General features: G+C 45.5%; 1 protein-coding gene across 5 annotated transcripts in view; it reads right to left on the bottom strand.

The window, feature by feature from the left end:
- tbc1d32 (TBC1 domain family, member 32) overlaps nt 1–25,893 on the bottom strand; it is a 411,412-nt gene that overhangs the window by 32,913 nt on the left and 352,606 nt on the right. For all 5 annotated transcript variants that reach the window (XM_078542168.1, XM_078542171.1, XM_078542172.1 and 2 more), the window contains one exon: nt 12,189–12,377. In XM_078542168.1, coding sequence (XP_078398294.1) covers nt 12,189–12,377 — 189 coding nt within the window. The remainder of the gene's footprint in view (nt 1–12,188; nt 12,378–25,893) is intronic.

Raw genomic sequence — 25,893 nt, 5'->3', positions numbered from 1 at the left:
TCAATTCTGTAACAATAAAATGGCTGGAAAAGCATAGACAATGGAAAAGCATAGACAGTGTGCACCTGATTTTCTGATATATTCTGACTATGTGACACCTTGCTTGTAGCATTGGGTCTTGAAAAATGTATCCTTTTGTTAATATATATCTTTTAACCTGTCTGTTAATTCATCTCAGCAAACGTGCTTCACTCAAATGGATCAATAGCTATAAAGGAAATTGTGTACATTTTGAAGATGTGACAAGCAAAGTGGATAATGGAGATCCTGTAGATGTAGTATATCTGGACTTCCAAAAGGCCTTTGATAAGGTGCTGCACAAAAGATTAATGCACAAGATAAGATCACACGGAGTTAAGGGTAATATATTAGCTTGGATAAAGGATTGGCTAACCAACAGAAAGCAGAGAGTTGGGATAAATGGGTCTTTTTCTGGATGGCAAGCTATAACTAGTGGGGTGCCACAGGGTTCGGTCCTTGGGCCCCAACTATTTACAATCTATATTAATGACTTGGATTCAGGGGTAGAAGGTACTATAGCTAAATTTGCAGATGACACGAAAATAGGTGGGAAGGTAAGTTGCAATGAAGAAATAAGAAATTTACAAATGGATATGAACAGGTTAGGTGAAAGGGCCAAAATTTGGCAGATGGAGTTTAACGTGGATAAGTGTGAGGTTATCCATTTTGGACGGAAGAATAAAAAGGCGACTTATTATTTAAATGGAGAGAAACTTCAGAATGCTTCAGTGCAAAGGGATCTGGGTGTCCTTGTGCATGCATCGCTGAAAGTTAGTATGCAGGTACAGCAGGTAATAAGGAAGGCAAATGGAATTTTGGCATTTATGGCTAAAGGAAGAGAGTATAAAAATAGGGAAGTGTTGTTGCAACTGTACAAGGCATTGGTGAGACCACACCTGGAATACTGTGCACAGTTTTGGTCCCCTTACTTGAGGAAGGATGTAGTTGTACTGGAGGCAGTTCAGAGGAGGTTCACTAGATTGATTCCAGAGATGCGGGGCTTGTCTTATGAGGAGAGATTGAGCAGTTTAGGCCTATACTCGCTAGAGTTTAGAAGGATGAGAGGAGATCTAATTGAAGTATATAAGATGCTAAAGGGGATAGACAAAGTAGACTTGGAGCGGATGTTTCCCCTTCTGGGGCATTCTAGAATGAGAGGCCATAGTTTTAGGATAAGGGGTGGTAGATTTAAATCAGAGATACGGAGGAATTACTTTTCTCAAAGGGCCGTGAATCTGTGGAACTCACTACCTCAGAGTGCAGTGGATGCTGGGACACTGAATAAATTTAAGGAGGAGATAGATTTTTAATTAGTAATGGGTTGAAAGGTTATGGGGAGAGGGTGGGAAATTGGAGTTGAGGCCAAAATGAGATCAGCCATGATCGTAATGAATGGCGGGGCAGGCTCGAGGGGCTGAATTGCCTACTCTTGCTCCTGGTTCTTATGTTCTTATTTCTTGACCTGTTTCTTTAACACTACCATTACTCTTTTGAAGTTAAGAGTTAATGTTGGCAACATTAGTATAATATCCTTCTGTCTGCTGTTAACCCACTTATTTTAAATGCGTTAACACCTCCAAATAGCAATGTTATGCAAAGACGCTAAGCACATGGCCATTAATTAATTTTTTAGACTTTGGTCTCAAATTAATCATTGATAATAGAATAGTATTACATTCAAATAGCTCTTAGTTACAGAAACTGTCACAGAGTAATCTTACAGAAACCTGCAAAAGGAGATCACTGCCATCCTGCCTTGACTTTGTCTGATTTGCAACCCTTGGCTTTGCAGACTGTACCTTTGGGTCCCTCAAGGAAAGAAGAGATGGTCCATTTGTTTTTAAAGTTTGTTCTCAGGATGTACCATGGGCAGAATTTTGCGCCTTGCGTGCCCAACCCGATCGGGCGTAAAATAGCGCCAGATGATGTTGGGCGAGCATCCCGACATCATTCTGCACGTATGCAATCTTCAGGTCGGTGGGCGGGCGCGGGAGTAGGAACCGCGCGCACCATCAATTAAGAGGCCACTTGAGGCCATTAAAAACCCAATTGAACCTGATTTTACGTTGCCTGTGTGATTTTGTGCTTGTTGCACAGGCAAAACGTGCAACCCACATTTTGCAAAACCTCATCCAGGGGCGGGATAAAAAGGTTCAGCAGCATTGCCAGTGTGAGTAGTGAGGAGTTTTGGAGATATTTGCTGCTGGTTGCTTATTTGAACTTAACAGCTTCATCTCTCAAGCTTCATTCCAGCATTTCTAGGCTTCATTTTAGGACTCATTGGTGTCTCCAAGGCCTCCAGAAAATTCAAACTGTGTGCACCTTTCCAGGTATCAGACAGCCTTCTGTGTCCCTGGTAATGGGGATTGTGGTCTCCACTGGTGGCACCTCATCTGAGGAAGAAGAGAGGGGCAGAAGGGAGAAGAGGCCAGGTATCCCAATGCAGCTTTCAGGGGAGGGACCGGTGGGAGGAGAGGTGCAGGTACACGGGGTGCAGGGCCAGCAGATAGTCCATGGCAGAAGGGGCCACAGAAGTCGCCACTATCCTGCTGCCAGGGTTTACAGGCAGCGATACAGCTACCTCAATATGTCTGAGTTGCAGTGCCGAAGGAGGCTCCAACTCTCCAGGGAGACCGTGATCTCCATTTGCCAGATGTTTGGGCCTGAGATCACCTCCAACTGTGTGGGCGGAAACCCCATGTCAGTGACTCTGAAGGTCACAGTGGCCTTCAACTTCTATCCCTCTGGCTCTTTCCAGGGGTCAGTGAGGGATCTTTTGGAGTGTCCCAATCAGCTGTCCACAGTTGCGTCAAGCTGGTGACAGAAGCTCTGTGCAGGTGGGTAATGACATTTGTTCATTTCCGTATGGACGAGGCCAGTCAGGCTGAGCGAGCCAGAGGCTTTGCAGCGATTGCTGGGTTCCCCGCATCCAGGGTGCAATCGACTGCACACGTGGCCATCAAGGTGCCAGTGGGTCGGCAGGGTGCCTTTGTCAACAGGAGGGGATTCCATTCGATGAACGTCCAGATAGTATGTGACCTAGAACGCAGATTCTGCAAGTCTGTGCATGGTACCCTGGCAGCTCCCATGACGCTTATATCCCTAGATGCTCACAGGTGCCAAGGCTATTCAGTGCTCCAACCCAGCTGGATGGATGGCTGCTGGGTGGCAAGGGCTATCCGTTGAAAAGACGGCTCATGATTCCTCTCCACAACCCAAGGACAGAGTCAGAGCAGTGTTATGATAGGAGTCATGCCTCCACAAGGGCCATGATAGCGATGATCATAGGTGAAGACGTGCTTCTGATGCCTGGATCATTCAGGGGGAGCACCACAATACCCCTCAGAGCAGATGTTACTGATAGTGGTTCATGCTGCACTCTCCACAATCTGGCCCTGGCAAAGGGGGACCCACTGGAGGAAGAGGATGTTGACGCAGCTCCACTGGCCACAGAGATGAATCCATTAGTGAATCAGAAGAGGAGCACGGTGAGGAGAACGCTGAGGAGGAAGACCTCTGTATTTTTCAGGGACGCCTTGATCGAACACTCCTTCAGCTAGGCTGACAAAGATTTGCTTCCACCTCATGACAGGGCTGCCACCTATATCTCGGATGTCTGAAATTATCCTTTCATTTGAACCCAAAGTCGATTCAGTGCCTGTGCAACCAAGTTAAGAGCCACTCACATCCAGCATTACATACTGGCGTACCCTGCACCGTAACAATAAAAAGATGAAGCATACTCAGGCCATTAGGAGAAAAACAAAATTTATCTCTTTTTGACAAAAAAAATTAACATCACCTTCTCTGGTCTTAATTCCCAGACCAGAAAACATAAACAAAACATTACACAACAGATGATCACCCATGACCAGTCCCTCTTGTGCTCATGGTGCCTTAAAATTACACTTGTGAGTGCTACGTCTTGGTGCCCCCCCTCCTCGCTGGCACCGGCGTTGGATGCAGCCTGCTGACTCTGGTGTTTTGTTGTCCTTGATGATCTTGGTGGTCAGTCTCTGGCCAGTGGAGCCTGTGCTGCCCCCACCTTGGAGGGAGCGACCTGTGCCATGGCTGGCATCTCCCCAGTCATCGTAGTCTCATCAGATGCAACGGCCACTGGCAGAGGGGTAGAGGAGCTGCGGACGTCATCCAGAGTGCCCTGAGACGAGCCTGCAGAGACAAGCAGCACGTGCATCAACGTGAGGTTGCTCTGGACCTCCCTGCTCACCATTGATGGATGGGCATCTAGTTGCAATACTGGGCCCCTCATCCATCTCCCACACTGGCACTGACCACCTGGGCTTGCAGGTCCGAGCACAACCCCAGGAGCCGGCGATTCTGTTCCTGGAGCTGCCTCTCCAAAAGATTGCCACTCTCTCAATGGAGGAGGCTGTGCACTCAGCCATGAGGGTCAACGCAGTGCTCATGCTCCACATGGACCCCTTCACAACAGGGACCATGGCACGCATACCCTTCATGGATCTCCGCCAGATCCTCCCGCACATCCTGATGGACACCCAGCATCTGCCACCTAATGGCAGACTTCAGAGACTCATCATCTGCCTTCGACTCAGCATCATCCCGGTCTCCTGCAGTCCTCTGACTGCCCTGGGCACATTCTGCCTCCGCCTGTTCCCCACGTGAGTGCGAAGTGCCCTCACCACTGTGCTCTAACATTCTAGCCGAGGATCTAACGTCCACCGAGGTGCTGGTGTCTGCGCTGGTGCCTGGTTCAGAGAGCAGGTGTGACGCAGGCGCATGTGAAACCTGGCTGTCCTCTGGCATCAGGGGTGGCTCTTTGGGATCCTGTAAATGAGTGCGTGCTGGCGAATCTAAGGGAGCATGTAATTAGTTTAAGTCATTAAACATCAACCAGGCACCCTGGTGAGACAATTGAGATCTGCATCATGGTGCCATCATCTTTCAATGATCAATGGGGAATCTAGTTTTGAGGCTCCCATCAATGATGAGACTACACAAGAATGTTTGCACCATCTGAAACTCTCATCTCTGTGTACCGCACTCTGACCTTCGTCTGACACCGCAACCTCTCCAAGGCTGGTTGACCGAGGTGTGTGGCGCATCTCCAGCTCCAAGACGTCCTGCTCGAATCTGGATAGGATTAGGAAGTTTGGGGGGCCTCCGCTTGTCCGCAATCTTTCAATGTTATTATGGTTGTCTTCTCCTGAAAGGTCAGTGGAGCATGGATTAAACTCTCTGCCTGCAGTGCTATTGCAGCCTGGCCAACCCCACCTGAGGAACATCTTGCAGGGCACGTCTGAGTCGCGGACCTCGAGCGGCACTCAGTCCAAGCAGCCAGGGCTCACCTCATCGGCCAGCTCTGGTGTCATTGACAATTGGCACTCAGACTCTAGCACCCCTGAGCTTCACGGGGGTCGGGGGGGGGAGAGTCAGGCCTTAACACTTCAACACACTGATCCATGCCAACACGGTATTCACCTTTCCCGAGCACAGCAGGTCGTTTAAACCTTTTGCGGCACTGCACCCATGTGCGCCGCACAAAGTCATGACTGCTGACCTGCGCTGCCACCTCCGCCCAAGCTCTTTTTGTTACATGCGGTGGCCTCCTCCTTCCATCTCTGGGGACAAGGGTGTCCTTCCTGGCAGCCAGCTCCTTCAGGAGGACCGCAAGGCACTCATCTGAAAACCAGGGGGGCCGAGTGCCCACCCGACCTGCCCTCCCGCCTGGCAAGTCCAGCCACACTTGGTGCCATAACTTCAGTGTTCATCACGCAGAAGATACATTCTTCCCTGGCACCCTTCAAGGAGCTGCCTGTGCCGTTTTTAAACCGGCCGCCAGGTTGCCATTGGACCTAGCGACTGACAGGCCCCAGCCCGCGCCTTCCCAACCATTGGGAGGACGCGGTTCACACTGGGCGGGCCTTAATTGACCAGCCAGCATGAAATCACGGTTGGGGGCCAATTGTGGGCGGCGGCCTGTTTCCCAACGAGTTGTGGGCCCGCCAGCCAAGGGTAAAATTCAGGCCCAAATTTACCTGTGTAGAGGTTCAAATTTTGAGACCAATTTTTTAGGCAAAGTTAACGGTTGACTTTTACACAGGTGTGCATGCTTGATTTGAGACCCCACAGCATTATTTACATGGACTGGCTATCTAGATGATTGGCCAGCTGCCCTTGGCTTGTTGCTATGACATGGACAGGTGTACCCTGGCGAGGTCCGGTCTGCTGCAGTCTGACAAGTTGTAGCGTTGAGTTCTAAGCCCTGATGTCGGGCCGGTCGTGATTGTGCCTCCCTGGGGAGCACTGTGATTTGGGCCGTCTGCAATGGCGATATTAGCAGAACATCAGTTCAAGCAGCTTCTGGCAGACAAGCAGATCAACACCAGGGCTTTCCTGGACAGCATCTCCTCCTGTCGTCTTTCTTTGAGCATGTGAAGGGGACCCTGGGGATTGCGGGGAAGATATCAGAGCAGCTGTTGGGCCTCGATCTCTAAAAAAATAAGGTTGAATTTTACATGATGTATATGAAAAATTACAAAATCTTAAGCCAAAAATCGCAGGTTGACTTTTACATAAGTTTGATTTTTACATGGGTATGTATGGTAAGTGATACAATGCAATGTCGTATTTATTGCTTATAGCTAGCTGTCCTGGTAAGGTAATGGTGGGCCTTCTTTTATAATTGTTTATTCAACCGGTAGGTCATTTCAAAGGAAATCAAGATTCAACCACACACAGTGTGGTTATGGAACAAGTTGTATGTCGGCTGTTTCCTTCCCTTAAGGACATAAGGAAACAAGGTGGATTTTCACAACAACCTCATGGTCATTGTACCAGCAAATTAAAAACAAATTGCATTTAGACAGTACCTTCCACAACCACAGAATGTTTCACAGCATTTCATAACTAAGGAATTATTATCTTACAGTGACTGCTATTGCACAGGAAAACATGGCGCACAGTGAGGTCCCAGGAACCTGTTGGTAACATTAGTTGAGGGAAAAATGTTGGCCAGGACCTTTCCCTGCTCTTCTTCAAATCCATAAGACCATAAGACGTAGGGGCAGAAATAGGCCAGTCAGCCCGTCAAGTCTGCTCTGCCATTCAATGAGATCATGGCTGATCTGATAATCCTCTCAACTCCACTTTCCTGCCTTTTCCCCATAGCCCTTGATTCCCTTACTGATTAAAAATCTGTCTATCTCAGCCTTGAATATACTTAACGACCCAGCCTCTGCAGCTCTCTGCGGTAAAGAATTCCACAGATTCACTACCCTCTGAGAGAAGAAATTCCTCCACATCTCTGTCTTAAATGGGCAACCCCTTACTCTGAGATTACGCTCTCTTGTCCTAGACTCTCCCACAAGGGGAAACAACCTCTCAACATCTACCCTGTCAAGCCCCTTAAGAATCTTATGTTTCAATAAGCTCGTCTCTCATTCTTCTAAACTCCAATGAGTATAGGCCCAACCGACTCAACTTCTCCTCATAAGAAAATCCCTCCATACTCGGGATCAACCTAGTGAACCTTCTCTGGACTGCCTCCAATGCCAGTATATCTTTCCTTAGGTAAGGGGACCAAAACTGTTCACAGTATTCTAGGTGTGGTCTAACTAGTACCTTGTATAGTTTTTGTATATATTTGTATACTCCATTCCCTTTGAAATAACATTCCATTTGCCTTCCCTAATACCTGCTGAACTTGTATGTTAGCTTTTTGTGATTCATGCATGAGGGCCCCCAAATCCCTCTGTACTGCAGCTTTCTGCAGTCTTTTTCTACTTAAATAATATTCAGCTCCTCTATTCTTCCTGCCAAAGTGCATAACCTCACATTTTTCCACGTTATATTTCATCTGCCAAGTTTTTTGCCCACTCACTATCCCCCTGTAGACTCATTGTGTCATCCTCACTACTTCCCTCATCTAAGTCATTAAGAAATATTGTAAGTAATTGTGGCCCCAGCACTGATCTCTGTGGCACTCCACTAGTTACAGGTTGCCATCCTGAAAATGCCCCCTTTATCCCAACTCTGTCTTCTATTAGTTAGCCAATCCTCTGTCCATGCAAACATAATACCCCCAACACCATGGGCTCTTAGCTTATTAAGTAGCCTTATATGTGGTACCTTATCGAACGTCTTTTGGAAATCCAAAGATATTACATCTACTGGTTCTCCTTTATTTATCCTGCTTGTTACCTCCTCAAAGAAATCTAATAAATTTGTCAGGCATGATTTCCCCTTCATGAAGCCATGCTGACTCTGCTTGATTATATTATGCATTTCTAAATACTCTGTATTCCATCCTTTATAATAGACTCTAACATTTTCTCAATGACAGATGTTAAGCTAACTGGCCTATAGTTACCTGTTTTTGTCTCCCTCCCTTTTTGAATAAGGGTGTTACATTGACAGTTTTCCAATCGTTTGGGACTTTTCCAGAATCTAAGGATTCTTGGGAAGATTACTACCAGCGCATCCACTATCTCTGTAGCTACTTCCTTTAATATTCTAGGATGCAACCCATCAGGTCCAGGGGACTTATTGGCCTTTAGCCCCAGTAGTTTCCCTAGTACTTTTTCTCCAGTGATACTTATTGTATATATTTTCTCCCCCATCTTTGTCCCTTAATTATTTAACATTTTTAGAATGCTATTAGTGTCTTCTACCATGAAGACTGATGCAAAGTATTTATTCAACTCCTCTGCCATTTCCTGATTCCCCATTATTATTTCCCCAGTCTCATTCTCTATGGGGCCTGTGTTCACTTTGGTCTCTCTCTTCTTTTTTTATAGATTTAAAGAAGCTCTTACTGACCATTTTTAAAATTATATATTACTTGCTAGCTTACCCTCAAAGTTTATTTTCTCCCTCTATTATCTTTTGTTGGTGTTTAAAATTTTCCCAATCCTCTGGCTTACCACTAATCTTTGCCACATTGTATGTTTTTTCTTTCAACTTGACGCTATCCTTAATTTCCTTGGTTAACCATGGTTGGTTTATCCCCTTCCTAGATGGGATTTCATAGATTCAGCCAACTGGTGTATGCTAATATTCTTACTCCACACATGCCCATTTCCACTCTAATTACCATCATGCCCACCGCCCCCCCAATGCCGTAACCCTTCTATTCTCTTCTTCCTCATGTGTGCAGCAAGCCTTCCCTTAAACATGTCAATGTTATTTGCTTTAACCACGCCATGCGGACAGCAAATTCCACATTTTCACCATACTCAGTGAAAATAAATTCTTCCCAAATTTGTTACATTTGCTTCCTATTTCTGGACTTGTTCTTTTACAGAACCTCAATAATAACATATCAACCTAAATCAAGCCCTTCCAATAATGCAGTACTCACTAAATACTGAATTTAAGTGGCAGCTTAAGTGCTGGAGGGGCTTGAACCCATAACCTTTTGAGTCAGAGGCATGTATACTGCCACTAAGCCCAGCTGAACTACCATATAATTACTAGATTTTATTGAATTAATTTGGACTTGAACTGACTAGGTTACTAGTTTTGTCCCATTTTCAGTACATGAGACTTTGTTTCTGAGAGCAGATCTGGCCTTTTGTCAATAACTTTGATCCTTCAATGTTGCATAATTCTTTTGCTTTTTCATTGCTATGTAATTCTTTAAAATGAGAGTTTTATCAATATTAAACGTGGATCAATTGGGTATTATTAGCAACACAATATAATTATATTTGGAAAAAAAAGCTAAATTAACGACCAGCCAGCATGAAACATGCGCTGAGAACCTCAGCGCTGCCAAGATGGGGACGGGAGGAACGTGAGCGCTGAAGTCTGAGCATGCTCGGGAGACCACACACTGAAAGCTCCCTGAAGGCACAGAGCTGCCTCAGGGAGCTGAAGAATTTTACAATGAAAAATAAAGATTTTAAAATAAGGGAAACATGTCCCCACATGTGACTCAGTCACACAAACAGGGCATATTAAAAATGATGCTTACAAGTTTTTATTTTTTAAAATTACTGTTGTAAACCTCATCCCGCCCATGGATGAGGTTTCCAAAAAATGCAAAGGCTGCCTGGCCTATTCGCCCACCCACCAACCATGAGGTTGGACGGGAAGCGAAAAATACAAATTAATTGCTAGTTTAATGGCCTTAATCGGCCTATTAATTGTCGGTGGGGTGTGCGTGAGAGTCGGCAGCGCAATCAAAATATCGCGCGATGACATCGGGACACTCGCCCGGCATCATCACGCACTATTTTACTCCTGATCGGGTCGGGCGCGCACCCGCTCGCGGGACGTAAAATTCAGCCCCAAGTTTGATACAAGTGATTTAGCCTTAAATAGCAGGTTGAGGTTTCTTACCAGCCTGTATTAATGGCAACTAAATTCATGATAGGGAAAATGCTATGAAGGATGCTTAAAAACAGAATGCAATGAAAACAAGGGGTGTACCTGAATGCGAATCATACAAATCATATAAGAATTGGGACCTGGCATTAATGAAGTTTGAAGTATTACTTGTATGTGGAAGCAAGTTAATGTCGACTAAGCATAACACAAAGTCAATTTCCCAATATGCACATCCATTACTGAGCAGTAGTGAATATTCAGAAAATGGGCTCTACTATGTAAAGTCGTCATTCATATCTTTGTCTCCAAAAATAAAACATTCAGCGTACTCTCCACAGCCTTCTCTCCAGTTACTATCAAAAAAAATTCAATGTTATAAACATTTGCCATATACACCAATGTCCCAATAGAGAGACAGGTCTACGCTTTTCGTCTTGCACTCATCAGGACACTTCGCAAGAATACTAATATAAGGGGAAAACAACAATTTATACTGTATGTGAAGTGAGTGCTGATTGGTTGGCAAGTGGACTCTGATTGGTAGAGGTGTTGCCATGGAGAGTGCACCAGTGATGGTGACTGCAAGACAAAAGCTTAGATATATCTTTTTTACCCAGCAGGTTCTGTACTACCAAACGACAAATGTTCCAACAGTTAAGCCTTCTCATTTAGCAGGAACGGCAAGATAGCTTAGATAGCAAACTCCTCAGTAGTCATTGCAAACACTATTCAAGTAGAAAATCTTACAGAAGTATGAGACTAACAAGACTGGAATGGACTATTCGGCCCACTAAGTCCATCAACTGTATCAGCATTGATTCAATCTCAAATATCATCACTCCTAAAACAATAACGTTTTTAGCTGACTTGTAGAATGATGTCATACTGTATTTATATGAAGGAAACTGAGCTGAAACAAATTCCACTGACAATAGCTTCACTGCTCTTCAAATGGAATTGACTGCACCATCAATTTGTTTGTCATTTTATTATTTTTATTGTAATAATTTCATTCCGTCACTGTCAGAAAACCTTAAATAATGGGAGTACACAAGCTTATTATGCACATATAAAGCATTTATCTAGTGTTGCTTATTACTTGCAGGTACAAGGTGCTTTTTAAAAAAAATACAATGGGCAGGATTTTTCCCATGGCGGGCAGCATGCCCGCCATAGGAAAAATCCAGCACGGGCAGGGGCGGGCGCAGAACCAGTTGCTGCCCATGATCGGCTCCGTGGCGCCATTTTACGTGGGAGGGCCAATTAAGGCCCACCCAGTGTAATACGCGACAGTAGCGCTCAGAGCTCCCTGTGCAGGCGGGGGGAGGAGGGAGAGTCAGGGCCAGCACTCTTTCAAGCATGCGTGTGAAAGAGTGCATCAATCTCCCTAAGGCACGGAGCTGCCTCAGGGAGATTGAATGGATATCAAAACAATTAAATAAATGATTAAAAAATGTATTTAAACATGTCCCCTCATGTGACTGTGTCACATGAATGGGACATGTTTTTAAATTTATGAAAATTTATTTATTTATTTAATAAAAGCTTCAGGAAATCTCATACCACTTGTGGATGAGGTTTCCTGAAAAAAGCAAAGGCTGCTTGGGCTTTTCACCTTCCCGCCAATCTTAAGGTTGGACGGGCAGCGTTCACAAGTGTTTCAAGTAATTTCTTAAAGGTCTTAATAGGCCGTTTACATTTTGCACGCCTGCTGAACAAAATATTGCGAAGGCGCATGGTGATGTCAGGACGCACGGCTGACGTCACCGCAGATCATTTTATGCATCGGCGTGTTGGACACGTCCCCCCGCACACTGACTGGAAAATTCTGCCCAATATATACTTTCTGTGCTTACCTTGAGAAAAACCTGGAGATCCTGAGCCTGCATGTGGTGAAGAATCTCTTGCTGTAAGTGTTTCAGCAAAGCTATACACATGTAAACCTGATAATCAGGGCCCAAGATAAGACAGATGGCAATGTAATGACCAATCTCAGTCCAGTTTAAATAGTTCCAGAAGCATTGAGCCAGCCAGTGTTGACAAATCTGTGTGGTATAAAGGAAAAACAAACTATTTACACATTTCTACTGGTCATAATGAAACACCAATTCCGAATTCAAACAATATGCAATGTTACAATCTTGGTCATGACCAGTAACGTTGTTTAAAGAGGAAATCTGAAAACCCATTTATTTACTAAAAGCATGAAGCCACAAGATTCCAAAACAGCAGAATTTTTACTGTACAGCAGTCAAACAAAGCAAACACTAAATACTATCTTAGTTAATCACCTATACTCTAAAACAGGAATTATCAGGCAAATTATGGTCAATTTTTACACATTAAATCGCAGATACAGCTAAGATAGATCTTACGAATTAGCTCGCCAGCTCATCCAGCATTTATGTCATCAATTTCAGTCACAAAGTCCTTCAAAGTTCTGTCTTCCTCCTCTTATTTCAGCTCCTCTTCTTTTGGAATTAAATAGATCCTCCGCCAACAGCAGTGCACAACCAACCCGAGTTCAACGGGCACGGTCATCACAAAAATGGCACATGTCTGCAGAACCTCCTCAACTCTGCTTACAGGAGTCTGGATGGCGTAGCTCCACCAATGTTATATTCAAGAAGCAGAAACAACTGCAGCAACTTTATCTTTGCTTATTCTCAGTTTCTGTCTTCTTCAGCCTGCCTGTATGGCACTGGAATCATCATCTACTACTGAGCTCTGATGGTTCTGTGTCCTTTTATAGTTTCAGCCAGAAGTTTTGGTTTCCAATCTCAGTTCCAGTCTTAGTTTCCTTAGCAACTGGGTCAGTTTCCCTTTTCAGTTACCCTTTTCAATTAGGGTCTGATTCAAAAAGTACAAGATTTGAAACCATGGATTCCATCACAAGTGTGATGAATCTCACCGGTCAATGGAAATAAGAAGCTTTATTTATAATGCACTCAGACTCTGGACACTAACTAATTCTTTTAGTTGATTTTTTTCAAAAGCATTTTTTTCCAATTCAAATACTGCAAGATATCAGACTCACTATCACTGTATTTCATGGAAAGTAAACATACCACATAAGGATATTTTTCACATTTAAACCAGTTCTTTAAGTTTCCAGAAAGGGTGATCTGATAGCAATCAGAAGTGGGAACCTGGGTTGATATTCCCACTCCCCAGCTCAATCAGCACTTCAGCTAAGATCAGCTAACTCAGTACAAACCAGAAATTGAATCAAGGATCTTCTTATCTCTAAGGCTGAATGTTGCGCAAGGCGATCCAAAAAACTCACTAAACAATCAGGATAAACTCTAGATTACTTTCTAATCCCCAGATTATGATTCAAGAGAAATCATTTCTTACTTTTGTTATAGCTAACTGTGTTTTTACATTAAGATATATGAATCAATTCTGCAAAATTATGTTACCAACACAGGGCTTCACCCACTAGGATCCAATATTGAGAGTACTTCCACATGCTTCTATGGCTTTCCATCCATTACGATTTTCCATTCATTTAATGTACTAATAACAATGGGAATATATGATTGTGCATGAATTCCTGATATCTGAGGCTCCCTGCTGTGTTCACAATCTTGGCACTTGGGAAGAAAGGTTTTTCATTCCTCTTGCAAATCCTAAATATGCTGAGAATCTGGCTAGTGAAAACTGATATTAGAAGCATTGAACATATGATTTGTACAAACACAGGTTCCTTACATTGAAAAATCATTTTCCAGCCCCTATATTTGGTACATAAGGTTAGAAATGGCAAAATGTGGTGGAAGAGGTCCCAACACAGCTGAAGTTTTACTTGTCTAGGGAATTTACAGTCCTGAGGTGTTAACTGCCAACTCAGATTGCTATCTCTGTGCAGATTGACAACTTCCAATCTAAGTGTAGAACCACAGGTAAACAAGAAGAAATTATACAACAAAGGACAAAATGTTCATTAGAATGCGAGATAAAAGATGGATAGTGTTTAGCTCATATCACTTTTCAAGGGAGATGGAGAGGGGAATGGAATTAATAGTTGGGGAAAAAAAGCACAAATAACAAAAGGGATCCAAAATGTAAAATAACAATTTGTATTTATATAGCACTTTTAATGTAACAAAACATTCCAACATACTTCATGGGAGCATTAAAAAACAAAATTTGACACTTAGCTATATATTAAGGCAGATGGAGAAAAGCTTGGTCAAAGAGATAGATAGGTTTTAAGGAGCATCTTAAAGGAGAAAAGAAAACAAGAGTGTTTTGGGGAGGAAATTCCAAAGCTTATGGCCCAGGCATCTGAATGTCGTCGCCAATGGCAAAGCAATTAAAATCACGGGTGCTCAAGAAGCCAGAATTAGATGAGCACAGGTATCTTGGAGGGCTGTGGACTGTACCAATCAAATTAAAGTGGAACTCCATTAGAGGCCTCAAGGCTTAATTAATTTCTCCAAGGATTGATTTCCACAGAATAAATATTACTACAAACACAATATACAGTTACATATGAATAGATATGAAGAAAAGTACTCAGATTTAATTGAAGACTCTCTAAGTACTATTTCCAATGTGTTAGATTTTCAAGGTATTTATTCGTAGAACTATTAGCTCTCAGGTCAGGCATTGTGCAATCTCTTCTACACTGCTTTTTTAATTTAATAGTAATCTAGCCAATGGTTGGCAGAGATGATGCTGAGCAAATATTTAAACTTACAAGTAAATACAACCATTATTTTGCACCCTGTCTAAAAACATGAAACACTGGGTGGGATTTTCCCTGAATTGCACTAAGTGTGGTAGCCGGCGTAAAAATCGGTGTTTTTCCTGCGGCTGCAATGGCGGGTTTTCACACCATATCGCCTGCTTCCTGCCTTATTAATTACACAGGCATGGGAAACACGCATTATCACTGGCAGGTGGCCTCTGATTCGCCCGCTATGCCATGATCTCACCCCTTCCTCACTCTGGGTGCCATATTTAAACTACAACCATGCGAACAGTTCTGAATGTCTGCAGCCCAGCATTGCTTCACTCAAGACATAGCCCCAGAAAGCCAAGAATATGGCAGCACCAAAGTTTAGTGATGCCGTGGAGGCCTGTCGCGATGTCCTCTTCCCCCTCTCTGGCCGCAGGAGGTCCCCCAACCTCACCACAAAGGCTTGGGAGGCAGTGTCAGTGGTGGTCAGTGCCAATGCTACATAGAAGTCTACCACCCAGCGTAGAAAGGGATGAATGACTTCATCTGTGCTGCAAGGATAAGTCAACCATCTCATCACTCTGAACTCTCACAAGCCCATCAGACATTCACAGGGATCTCACTGCCAGCTCAATGGACAGCACCACTCACTCTCTTACACACATCTTCATCTCCTCTGCAGATCTTGTCCTCATCCCGTCCATGGCACCGCTCACTACGCACACATGCCAGGCATCCATTTCATCTGCTCTAGCTCGCTCACACTCTCTCCATCTGTCTCTATGCAGGAAAAAAACGTGCACAATCACAGGGAGAGTTCCCAGACCCGGGGTGGAGTGCTGGAACTCAAGGTCCTAACGGAATTCGAGAACAGAGCCATCGAGCTGGCAGGAGAGGATGTGGACAGTGCCTGCAGTAACCGTAGGGTTGGCGGCAAACACACACCTGAGGATCCTGCTCTAGATCATCCATCAGTCCACATTACTGTTAGTGCACTCTCCAGTTTTTTACTTGGTTGTTATGCACTAATCATCTCTCCTTTCTTTCATAGGCACCTCTGCTAAGCGCCTGATGCCCTCAGCCAGTCAGACCCTTAGCTCCAGCCCCAAGGACATGTTGGATGAGAAACCAGAACACAGCAGCCTTGAAGACTCCTCACAACACTCACCCACACCCTCCACCATTGCAGAGACTCTCACCTCAGTAGTTCCTAGCTCTATAGCAGGCTCAGGGTCACGATCTGGTGAGCACAGCACACAATCTGGTCCACAGCAGGCGGAGGCAGGGGCATCAGAGGTTGCCGGCACTCGGAGGACTGCTGGAAGCCATGCTTCTGCTGAGTCCGAGTTAGATGATGAGCCTCTGGACTCGGTCCTAAAATAGTTGTTGGAGCTGCAAAGACAAGCACGGGAACATCAAGAAGGGATGTCAGCTGCATTCCTCAGACTGCAACAATGGAGGAGTCTGTCCTCCGTCAGTCTGAGGTAATCACGCCATCATGCCAGTGCACCGAGGGGTCAACACTGGTAGGATGGCAGCTGGTTTGGAGACCTTGGCCCAGGACATTGGTCCTGCACTGCTGCAGGAGCTGCACTTCATTGGTATAGGCATTGGTGGTATCCATCAGTGTCAACGTGAGAGGGATGCGGGGCACTTCATCTCATTCCAGCTGCCCCTTTCCTTCGAGGAGTCAGGCAGGGGCCTTTGGTCACCTTTCGGGAGGAGGACCAGCTGCTGGACACCCCAGGGCCATCCACTCAGGTGACTGCAGGAGTGTCTGGCTGATCCCAATCCCCTCTTCCTGTGACCCCATTACTTCCAGCTCCACAGGCTGAGGAGGGTGCAGCTGCTGCACAGCAGGTTGGGACCCTCCAAAGGACGCCCACTGAAATCATCAGAGTCAACAGGGTGGAGCAGTCAGCAGGCTGCCTCCAACTCCACTGTGGATGCATCCAAATGTAGCAGTAGGATTAGGGAATCAAAAAAATAATAGGAACACAATGGTGGCACGGGTGCTCACAACATGTATATAATGTTCACAATGGTAAATAGAATCACACCTATTCCACATCTCTGGGCTATGCCTCCTAGTTATGATGAGTTGTTTTGCAGTCACTCAGGTGGCACACCATGGTCCCTCCCCCACCTGTCCCACATATCGCTAAAATGGGCCTTTCGTCAAAGTAGTGTGCTTCCATATCACCACAGTGTGTACCCCTTTTGCGCATCATTCTTGACATCAGTGACGTTTTGACCTTAATGTTAAGTATGGTTGTGGAACAAACCTCATTCACAAACTTTGCAGGGTAATGTCATGTTTATTTTTGGCTGTGTATGATTGAGGCAGAGGTGTTCTCCTATCTCGTCTGCATTCTTGAAAGGTGAAGGTGCAGTATCCAAGGGGATGTTCACACATGGAGATGAGTCATATATCATCCAACTCCATGTGCTCCCTTGTCTCTCTGCAGGGTTTTCATGCTATGAGCCCATACTCAGAGCTCGTGTGTTCTCCTGTCTGCCAACCGAGTTTCTAACTTTCTGAGCGTACATCTGTTAAGCTCCCCAGTAAGTGGGGCGCCTTGCCACCTCAAAGTGACGAAGCTCGGCCCCTCTCAGGCACATTATTGTCCTGGCACTCAAATATCCAACCTTGTGAGCCTCCCACCCTGTAGTTGTGTGTCTTGCGGGGACAAGGCCCTTGTCACAAATTAGAGATGCAGCACTGTGCGTCCCCTCACCTGAGCACTCGCCAAGGTCACTGCAATTCCAAATGGTCATTTCTGGCAGGCAATAGAGCATTCCCTGGAAGTGCACATGGTTGCTTTAGACAATATTTAGGAGCAGTGGGATAGGAGCAAGGATGTACTGAAGCTGAAGTGTGCTCTTCATTCGCAATGACGCATGCCCTTGAGGGCTTCATGCTGTGTGTATGTGCATTATGGACTTGGCAAGGGCCATGGCTGGCCACGATGGCACAATGTATGTGTTAAAGAGGAGGCATTTTAATGTTTGGCAGGCAAGTGTTTGACGTTAAAAACAAAAATAAAAATACCTGGAAAAACTCAGCAGGTCTGGCAGCATCTGCGGAGAGGAACACAGTTAACGTTTCAAGTCCGTATGACTCTTCAACAGAACTGAGTTTAGTGTCTGACGTTGTCATGCTCAGGTGGTCTGCACCCATTTCAAGCTGGGGATAAATGCAGCCCAGGATCCCTGAGAGTGCTGGATTTCAGTGTGATTTGGAAGAATACACCATAGATCACTGAGTCATCTATAATTGGATTCACAGCAGTGGAACATCATCAGCTGCCTTGCCCAAATGTGAATTATCTGATTCACAATCGATGTTACACACACTGTGTCGTTCCATTGCTTCAGATTGATCTCCTTGAGGAGCCTTGTCATATTGAAGGCTTACAGCTACGAGACCACTGAGGATACTGGAACAGCTCCTGGCTCTTGTAGGCTGCCGTTGCAACTGGGATGCTGGAGAGACGCTTGAAGAGACAACACCTTCTGACATCTGATTCCAGGATGCCCTCCTCCAGTTAGCGCCTCATCTCAGCAAGGACACATACTGCTGAGGCTTCAGCATCTTTCAAAGGATCAGAACAACATGAACCTGATGTGTAACTATTCACTCTCATACTGAAGTGCATGGGCGAAATGAGAGGAATTGTAATGCTGGTGCTCATGCTGGCCCATGAGGGCGGGCTCATGTCCAGTAGGTTACTCACTACAACTTGTCATTTGCCTGGTGGAATCTGGTGGCTATCAGGGCCTCACGTGAACTCCTGCCTTGTCTGGCCCATGCTACGGTCTTTTCTCCTGCAGCATCATCTTCCTCAAATTTAACACCCTCTTCGCCTTCGAGGTCCTCCTCATCGGAAGAGATGTGCAGCTCCTTCAGCTCATCATCTAGTAAGTCCTTCTCCCCCTTTGCAGGCGGTACAGCATGCAGCAAGCCACGATGATCCGTAAGATCCTCTGGAGTGCTCAACCAGATCTGTCAAGGCATCAGAATCGCATCTTTAGGATCCATATGGTGTGCTCCACCAATGCTTGACTAGTGCCATGAGACTCGTATCTTTTTGTTGGAGTCTGAGGCTGCCACACTGGCGTCATCAACGATGTCCTTTGTTGATGCCGTTTTGTCAAAAAACAGACAGCTCTGCATGCTGTTTGGTCCCTCGAAGATGTCCGGGCTCTGCGATCCATTCAACATGTCAGTTGTGGACACTTCCTGGGTATCTCGCGCAAAACTGCATGATAAGTTTCTTGTGGTCGCAGACCAGCTGTCCATTGAGTGAGTGGTAGCCTTTGTGTGTTGGAGTGCCTTTAGCTAGGGGCTTTTTATAGCCTCATCAGTGCAGTCAATGGCACCCTGAACCTGTGGGAATCCGGCAATTTCAGCAATGCCCAGTGGTCTGGCATCCTGGCTTGCTTGGTCTCTGTCAAAGGTGACGTAATTGTGGGCCTTGACAAAAAAGGCATTTGTGACCTCATGATGCATTTGTGCATGGACACTTGAGCGATCCCAGAGAGGTCCCCAATGAAGCCCTGGTAGGAACTACTGGTGTAGAAGTTCAAAGTAGCCGTTACTTTCACAGCCACCAGCAATGGATACCCTCCCAGTCCCCGTGGCACCAATTCCTGCAGAATGTGGCAAATGTGAGTCACCAGGTCCCTGGGCATGCGGACCCGTCATCAACACTGGCTCTCGTTCAGCTGCAAATAAGACATGCAAGTTCTGTACACCCTGGCTCTTGCGAGCCGCCGATGCATGATATCTTTGTGAGCCTCATCCCCTATGTCTGGAGGTAGTCCTGCTGGCCCTTGGTCTGGAGGATCTTGCTCCCCTCTTTGGTGATCCAGGGCGTCTCTGTCACAATCTTCTCCTTTATCTCTCCTGCCTATAAGCAATAATGCAGGCAGCGATAAATCCAGCCTTCATAGTCCTGATGGTCTCATCTCTGCAATACCAATGAGAAAGAGACAAGTTTCAGAATTAATCTCCAAGTGTCCTCTTTCTGTCAATGACTCATCAGTGAATGCGGGTTCAAGGGGTTTGTTCCCGTGTTGAGAGTACTCACCCCTGAAATGATGGCCAGAGCATTATTAAGGCTCGCCCCGTGCCCCGCAACATGACTGACTGCTATGACATTGCTTTGGCCAGGCTTCTGGATGTGCTGCTTTCAGCCCGGGCACTGGGAGCCTCATTGGCTGCACTCTAATACTAAACTCCTGGGGCAGGATTTCCAGCTCGGAGTGCGGCATAAATGTGAAATAGTGTGCAATGACATAGGGCAAGGGTCCCAACGTCACCATGCACTTGCACGATATTTCAGTCGGCGGGCACACGTGAGAGTTGGAAATGTGCCCGCCAATTAAGAGGCTATTAAGCCCATTAATCAATTAATTAAATTGAATCTTACGCTGCCCGTCCAACCTTATGGTTGGCGGGCAGGCAATTAGGCCAGATGGCCTTTGCATTTTTTTGCGAAACCTCATCCACGGGCGGGATGAGGTTTCCAACAATTACTAAAAGAAAAAAGAAAACTTTTAAAAAACTAGTTTTTCACATGTCCCTGTTCATGTGGTAGACTCACATGTGGGGACATGTTTTCCTCCTTTTTAAAATCTTTATTTTTCAAGTTAAAACTCTTCAGCTCCCTGAGGCTTCTCTTCACTGAACTATCCAGCACCAACTTTCTGACCGGCTTCAAACTTGTCTACGTGCCCATATGCTCTGGAGTTCGTTATTACTCTGGGGAATTTCCATGCTGTGAACAAGGGGTTAAAACAAGGAGATCAATTAGTGCCACTTTGTGGGGTTAGTCTCGAATGAATGGGCATCATTGCTTCACTTTCCTGATTCCCTGCACTGTCATTGAAAAGTTCCTAATATGTCCCAGCTGTGCCTCTCTCCTCATTGGGAAATACACAGTTCAGTTGGGTGTCTCTTTAATCAGCTCCCCGAATACATGCACCTGCCCTCCAATCCACCCGCACAGCCCTCATCAGCAGAGCTTCTCCTCATTTTAATTTTGCACTGCACCATTGCTGCAGGTTGGAAGATGGTGGTGCTGAGCTCTCACTGCCAGACCAGCTTGGACCCTCCCTGTGAGGGTATGAAAACCCCTCCCATCGTCCCAGAGGAGCTTCATGTTCAGGTTTCGCTCCCTCACAGACCTCCCAATCCAGTCCCTGTATTACTTGATCCCGTCGTGCTTCTGCTGCATGTCCCTTTACTAGCCCCTGAACATATTGAAATGGGTGTGCCTACAGCCCATGTGCACCTCACTCATCCCCATCTTGAGGTTACCTACACTGTTCAACATATACTCCCCACTCACCCTCCCCCCAGTCATGTGTCTGAGTGTAAACTTTTCCACTTGTAACCCCCAGTACAGGCTTAGCCCTGCAGCCCCTTCCCATGCCTCAGGCCAGTATCCCCCGCTTCCCCAGAGCAGCCCTAAGCCTGCAGCCCACTAAAAGTGCCCCAGCCTTACTGCTGGTGAGGTAGATAGAGTCTTGCCTGTGACACCCCCCGAAAGTGATGTGATGCTGCCTGTGAAGCCTGGTGCTGATTCCTGCGAGCGCTGTGCCATGCAAGGTAGGCGAACTAACCGCAAAGTGACGAGTGAAGTGCAGGTCACCAGGTGCACGCACGTCGCTTATATCCTATTGCGGAAGATGTCGTTCTAATTGCATGCCTACATGGCCTGGTGATCCAGTGTCGGGGAATGAAGGCCCTTCCAGATGGCCCGTTGGGCCCCGGGGGGAGGGAAGGTGGAGGTGGCATTCCCTTTCATGGGCCCCTCTTTAGACCATGAAACATCCAATTCTAATTACACTAAGGCTGCCACAGGGAGGCTGCATTCATGAAGCTGGCAGCCTCCCTACACACAATGGGCTACTCCACAGCTGGCAAAATGCCAGCAGCCCCACTTGATGGCCTAGTTGATGCCTTATATGCTTCCAATCCAGTTTCTTGGAAATTTCTCCAGCAGCAGGGCTGCATCGGGAAGCTGTCCCAACGTGGCTCCCCAGCATTTTACCGATGCCTCATCTCTTCTCCTGCTACCAAGGGCCTGATAAAATTCAGCCTGTTAATTTTGTCCTATATTAAATTGTTCAGCTTAATGCCAATGTTAAAATGATGTCCATTGCAAAATTTAGGCTATAAAGGCCAACTGGCCCACTACACCTGGACTGAATTTAGGCCCCCCTCCCACTCTTAATATAAAATAAAAACAAAAAAGGTTGGAAAAGCTCAGCAGATTGGCAGGGTTGGGAATGCAGAGTTGGAACAATTCTTGGCTCTGCAAACTTGACCTGGGAGAAAGTGCCCAGAAAGTTAGATTTTCAGTCTGGCCTAGGGGCGGGGTGGGGGTTGCGGATGAAAATGAGAGTCACAGCAGGAGTCTCCAGATACAATGCAGAGGCTGCCGGGTGTGGAGGTGGGCTGGGCAGAAGGGTGGCCTCGATGCACCGGCACTGTGTGGAAGTTTAAAAAACAATAAAACGTAAAACAGCCCTCACCCCTCCACACACACTCCAATGCCCCATCCATGTCAATCTATGCCCCTCTACCCACCCCCATAGTCCCTTATACCCTCCATGCCAATTTATGCCCCTCTACCCACACCCATGGCCCTTTATAGCCCCATGCCAAGTTACAGCCAACTCATGCCCCCCACCCCCCACCCTTTGCCCTTACACCCTCCATGTCAACTCACCCAGCATTCGCCATGGGCCGACCTCAGGGCACATGCTGAGATTAAATAAAGTTCCAAGTGGCTATTGCAGACCTTACTTAAAAACAGAATTCTCATTCATAAAAACCCGTTCACTACAGTTGCATTCCTTCAACTACATAACCTATTATAAAAGCAAACATTGGAATTGTCCCACTCCAAAGAGTCTATAGCCACCTGTAGCTGTGAAATGGCAGGCACCCCACTGTGATAATGGAAGGTTGTGAAATCAGTCATGCAGCACCAATCCAGTAATGGTAGCCCTCAGGCTTATATCAACAGAGTGAAATAGCAAGTAATGATTTTTATTAAATACTCCACACAATTTTTTCAAAGGTTTAAAGGGCAGAAGCTCCTGTTGTCAGTTGCTCCCGACAAGTCCTCCTGACAGTTGCTCCTGACAGGTCCTTTTGACACTTCTGACAGTTACAATGAGTTTATTCACTTTTATGCACATTCATGTCCATTTTTATAAATTCCAAAGGGCCCTTTCCTCTCCCAAAGGACACTCGACCTCCCCCAAAGGTGACCCAGGACCACATCCAAAGGGGTATCCTACCTCTCCAAATGGGTGCCCCACCTTTCCAAAGGACTCTGCAGAGAAACCTGCTCCTACCAGTCTAATCTGAAACGTCACATTTTCCACTCCTGACTAATGAAAAACAGGCATGACTGGAGGAAGCCACCATTTTATATGAGAGGCTGCCTCAACAGAACATGGATGCACAAATCCTGACCTGTCCCCATTCCCGCCCCCGTAAAAATGGTAGATTCCGTGTTCGGGGTAGGACTTGGAACAGCTTCCTCCGCCGTTTTTGCAACAATGAAAATCTAGGCCAGAGTTAACATTTCAGGTCGATGACCTTTCATCAGAACCACTCCCACTCCTCCCACTCTAATTACCTCTTCCTAATCTGCTCCCATAGCTCTCAATTTTCTTCTTCCTCATGTGAGTCAAGGCTCTCCTCAAATGCACCAATACAGCTTCAATGACTTCACGTGGCAGCTAGTATCACATTCCCACCATTTGCTATGCAAAGAAATTCCTTCTAAATTCTTCATTTGATTTGATCATATATTTATACCCATCTGTTTTGGACACAGCTGTGTTGTTGGTACCAACGACATTGATAGGACTAGAAAGGAGGTTCTGCTGAAAGAATTTGAAGAGTTAGGAGCTAAATTAAGAAGCAGGACCTCCAAGGTAATAATCTCGGGATTGCTACCTGAGCCACAGGCAACTGGTGCAGGGTAAATAAATTCAAAGAGTTAAATGCTTAGAGATTGGTGTGGGAGGAATGGGTTTCAGTTCATGGGGCACTGGCACCAGTACTGGGGTAGAAGGGAGCTGTTCCGGGGGGACTGGCTTCGCTTGAACCATGCTGGGACCAGTGTCGTGGCGAACCGAATATCTAGGGCTGTAGAAAGGGCTTTAAACTAAATAGAGTGCGGGGGGGGGGGCGGGTTCTTGAAAGGGAATACATGGGTTTCCAAAGCAAAAGGATATGGCAGCCTTGCAGGGCAGCTATTCAGGTAATGATACCGAGTGTGACAGGAAGGGACAGAGTATACAAACACACACAAAAAAGCAGCAAATAGGGTCAAAGGGGGAAAAATGATAAAAAGGCAAAATTAATGGCCCTTAAATCCACGTAGTATTCGGAACAAAAGAAATTAATTAACGGCACAAATAAAGGTTAGTGGGTATGATCTTATAGCCATTATGGAGATGTGGTTACAAGGAGATCAAAGCTGGGAACTAAATATTCACCGTTATGTGAGTTTTCGAAAGGACAGGCAGGAAGGAAAGGGCGGTGGGGTGGCTTTGTTAGTACGAGATGGAATAAGTACGATAGCAAGAAAGGATCTTGGATCAAATGATGTAGAATCCATATGGGTAGAACTAAGAAATAACAAGGGGAAGACGACACTGGTGGGAGTAGTCTATAGGCCCCCTGACAGTAGTTATAATGTAGAACAGAGAATAAATCAGGGGATGATGAGGGCATGTAAAAAAGGCAGGATATTAATCATGCATAACTTTAATCTTCATGTAGATTGGGAAAACCAAACTGGCAGAGGTAGACACGAGCAAGAATTCAGAGTGTATCCGGGACAGTTTCTTATAACAATATGTTGTGAATCCAACCAGGGATCAGGCTATTTTGGATTTGGTAATGTGAAATCAGGCAGGTTTAATAAATGATCCCAGAGTAAAGAATCCGCTTGGAAACAGTGACTATAACATGGTAGAATTTAGCATTCAGTTTGAGTGTGAGAAACTTGGATCGGAAACAACTGTGCTAAACTTAAATAAGGGTAATTACAATGGAATGAAGGCAGGGCTGGCTGGAGTGGACTGGGAAAGCAGTTTAGTAGAAAAGACAGTTGATGAACAATGGCAGAAGTTTAAGAAAGTAATTCATGGCTCTCAACAAAGATATGTCCCAGTGAGGACGGAGGATTCAAGGAAGGGGAAAATCCAACCATGGTTAACCAAGGAAATTAAGGACAGTGTCAAATTGAAGGAAAATACATACAATGTGGCAAAGATTAGTGGTAAGCCAGGGGATTGTGAAAATTTTAAAAAAACAACAAAAAATGACCAAAAAAATGATAAAGAGGGAGAAAATAAACTTTGAGGGTAAACTAGAAAGTAATATAAAAACAGACGTAAGAGCTTTTTTAAATATATAAAAAGGAAGAGAGCAGCCAAAGTGAACACAGGTCCGTTAGAGAATGAGGTTGGGGAAATAATAATGGGGAATCAGGAAATGACAGAAGAGTTGAATAAATACTTTGCTTCAGTCTTCATGGTAGAAGATACTAATAGCATTTCAAAAATACTAAATAATCAGGGGACAAAAGTGTGGGTGGGGGGGGGGGTGGGGAGAAATAAATACAATAATTATCACTGGAGAAAAAGTACTAGGGAAACTAATGGGACTAAAGACTCTGGAGCTGATGGGTTGCATCCTAAGATATTAAAGGAAGTAGCTACAGAGATAGTGGATGCACTGGTAGTAATCTTCCAAGAATCCTTAGGTTCTGGAGAAGTCCCAGAGGATTGGAGAACGGCCAATGTAACACCCTTTTCAAAAAGGGAGGGAGACA

The sequence above is a fragment of the Cetorhinus maximus genome, chromosome 5 (genome assembly GCF_964194155.1).
Source record: "Cetorhinus maximus chromosome 5, sCetMax3.hap1.1, whole genome shotgun sequence".
Taxonomy (NCBI): Eukaryota; Metazoa; Chordata; class Chondrichthyes; order Lamniformes; family Cetorhinidae; genus Cetorhinus; species Cetorhinus maximus.
The sequence above is the reverse complement of the archived record's forward strand: the minus strand, read 5'-3'. Positions and strand labels throughout refer to the sequence as shown.